The 1,181-nt window shown below is 55.4% G+C and overlaps 1 protein-coding gene across 1 annotated transcript in view; it reads left to right on the top strand.

Annotated features, from left to right (window-relative positions):
* Positions 1-1,181, top strand: part of LOC122544330 (paired immunoglobulin-like type 2 receptor beta) — a 49,252-nt gene that overhangs the window by 44,998 nt on the left and 3,073 nt on the right. The window contains exon 5 of the mRNA XM_043683505.1: positions 876-928. Within this exon, the coding sequence (XP_043539440.1) occupies positions 876-928 (53 nt within the window). The remainder of the gene's footprint in view (positions 1-875; positions 929-1,181) is intronic.

Genomic DNA, 1,181 nt, shown 5'->3' with positions numbered 1-1,181 from the left:
CCCCTCCCTGTTGCCCCTTTAGCCCCCAGCTTGCCAGCCTGCTTGCCCTTCTACCCTGGAGATCCTCCTACCACCTGCCCCATCTCTACCACCACCCACCCTGCCCCCTCACCCACCTACATGCCACCCTACCTCCTTCACTCCCTCCGCCCTGCCACTCACCCTGCCCCCGACCCTCATGTAGCCCCCCCCCCGGGGGTCTGAGGAGGGTCATTAGCTACCCTATTGAGGCTGGCCAGTGGGAATGTGCTGTTGAGCACAATCAGCCACCAACTATTGCACCAAGCATTGGGGGCAGCTGACAGCCTCATGGTTAATCCCAAGCGAATATTCCGGGGACTTGGGTTCAAATCCCCCTCACGGGAATCGGAATCCAACAATTATCTGGAAAAAAGAATGAATTGATAACCATGAAATCATTATTGATTGTGAACAAGGGGGGTGCCTAGGAAAAGCAAATGTTCTTTGGAGAAGAAAATCTGTTACCTGGTCTGGCCTACATGTGACTCCAGACTCACAGCAATGCGGTTGCCTCTTATTCGCCCTCCGGGCTGGTCACCATCCTGTGATACCCCTGAATAATTATAAACAAAACTCTACTGGCACTGAATGGGTGCCTACGTTTGGTGATTCTTGTGAAAGGTCCTGATGAGCACAAGATGAAGAGATGCCTTTTCCTGGCCATAGCGACGTGCCGTGTGTTAATGGGTGTGGCGCTCCTACGGACAGGGGTGAAAAGGTTATCGGGCAAGGGGGTTGCCGACGGGGAATGGATCCGCCGCAATGTCATCGGAGGTTGAGGGGCTGAATGGCCTGTTTGTGTTCGGGGATATATCTCCCACCTTTCTCTGCTCTCTCTCCCCCTACCCCTGCAGCGGTCGAGGTCTGAACGGCTCCCCAGTGAAGGACGTGGGTCAATCCCAGGAAGGTATGGGCCAGTTTGGGGGAGGGGAGGGTGGGGGTGAATGCATTACCCTCTCTGGTCTAACCTTGGCCCTGGGATACGGTGCTCTATTCCGGATCCCCAAACCATAGGAAGAGTGGGATTGCACTGGAGAGGGAAGGGGGCTGACGGAGGGTGGGGGGAGTGCAGAGGAGATCCATTGGGATGTTGCCCTGGGACAGGCAGTTCACAGATGGAGAGAGGCTGGATAAACTCGGACTGGGATTTTCTTTCTTGG

Source organism: Chiloscyllium plagiosum, chromosome 48 (genome assembly GCF_004010195.1).
Source record: "Chiloscyllium plagiosum isolate BGI_BamShark_2017 chromosome 48, ASM401019v2, whole genome shotgun sequence".
Taxonomy (NCBI): Eukaryota; Metazoa; Chordata; class Chondrichthyes; order Orectolobiformes; family Hemiscylliidae; genus Chiloscyllium; species Chiloscyllium plagiosum.
Note: the sequence above shows the minus strand (reverse complement) of the source record. Positions and strands in the feature narration are given on the sequence as shown.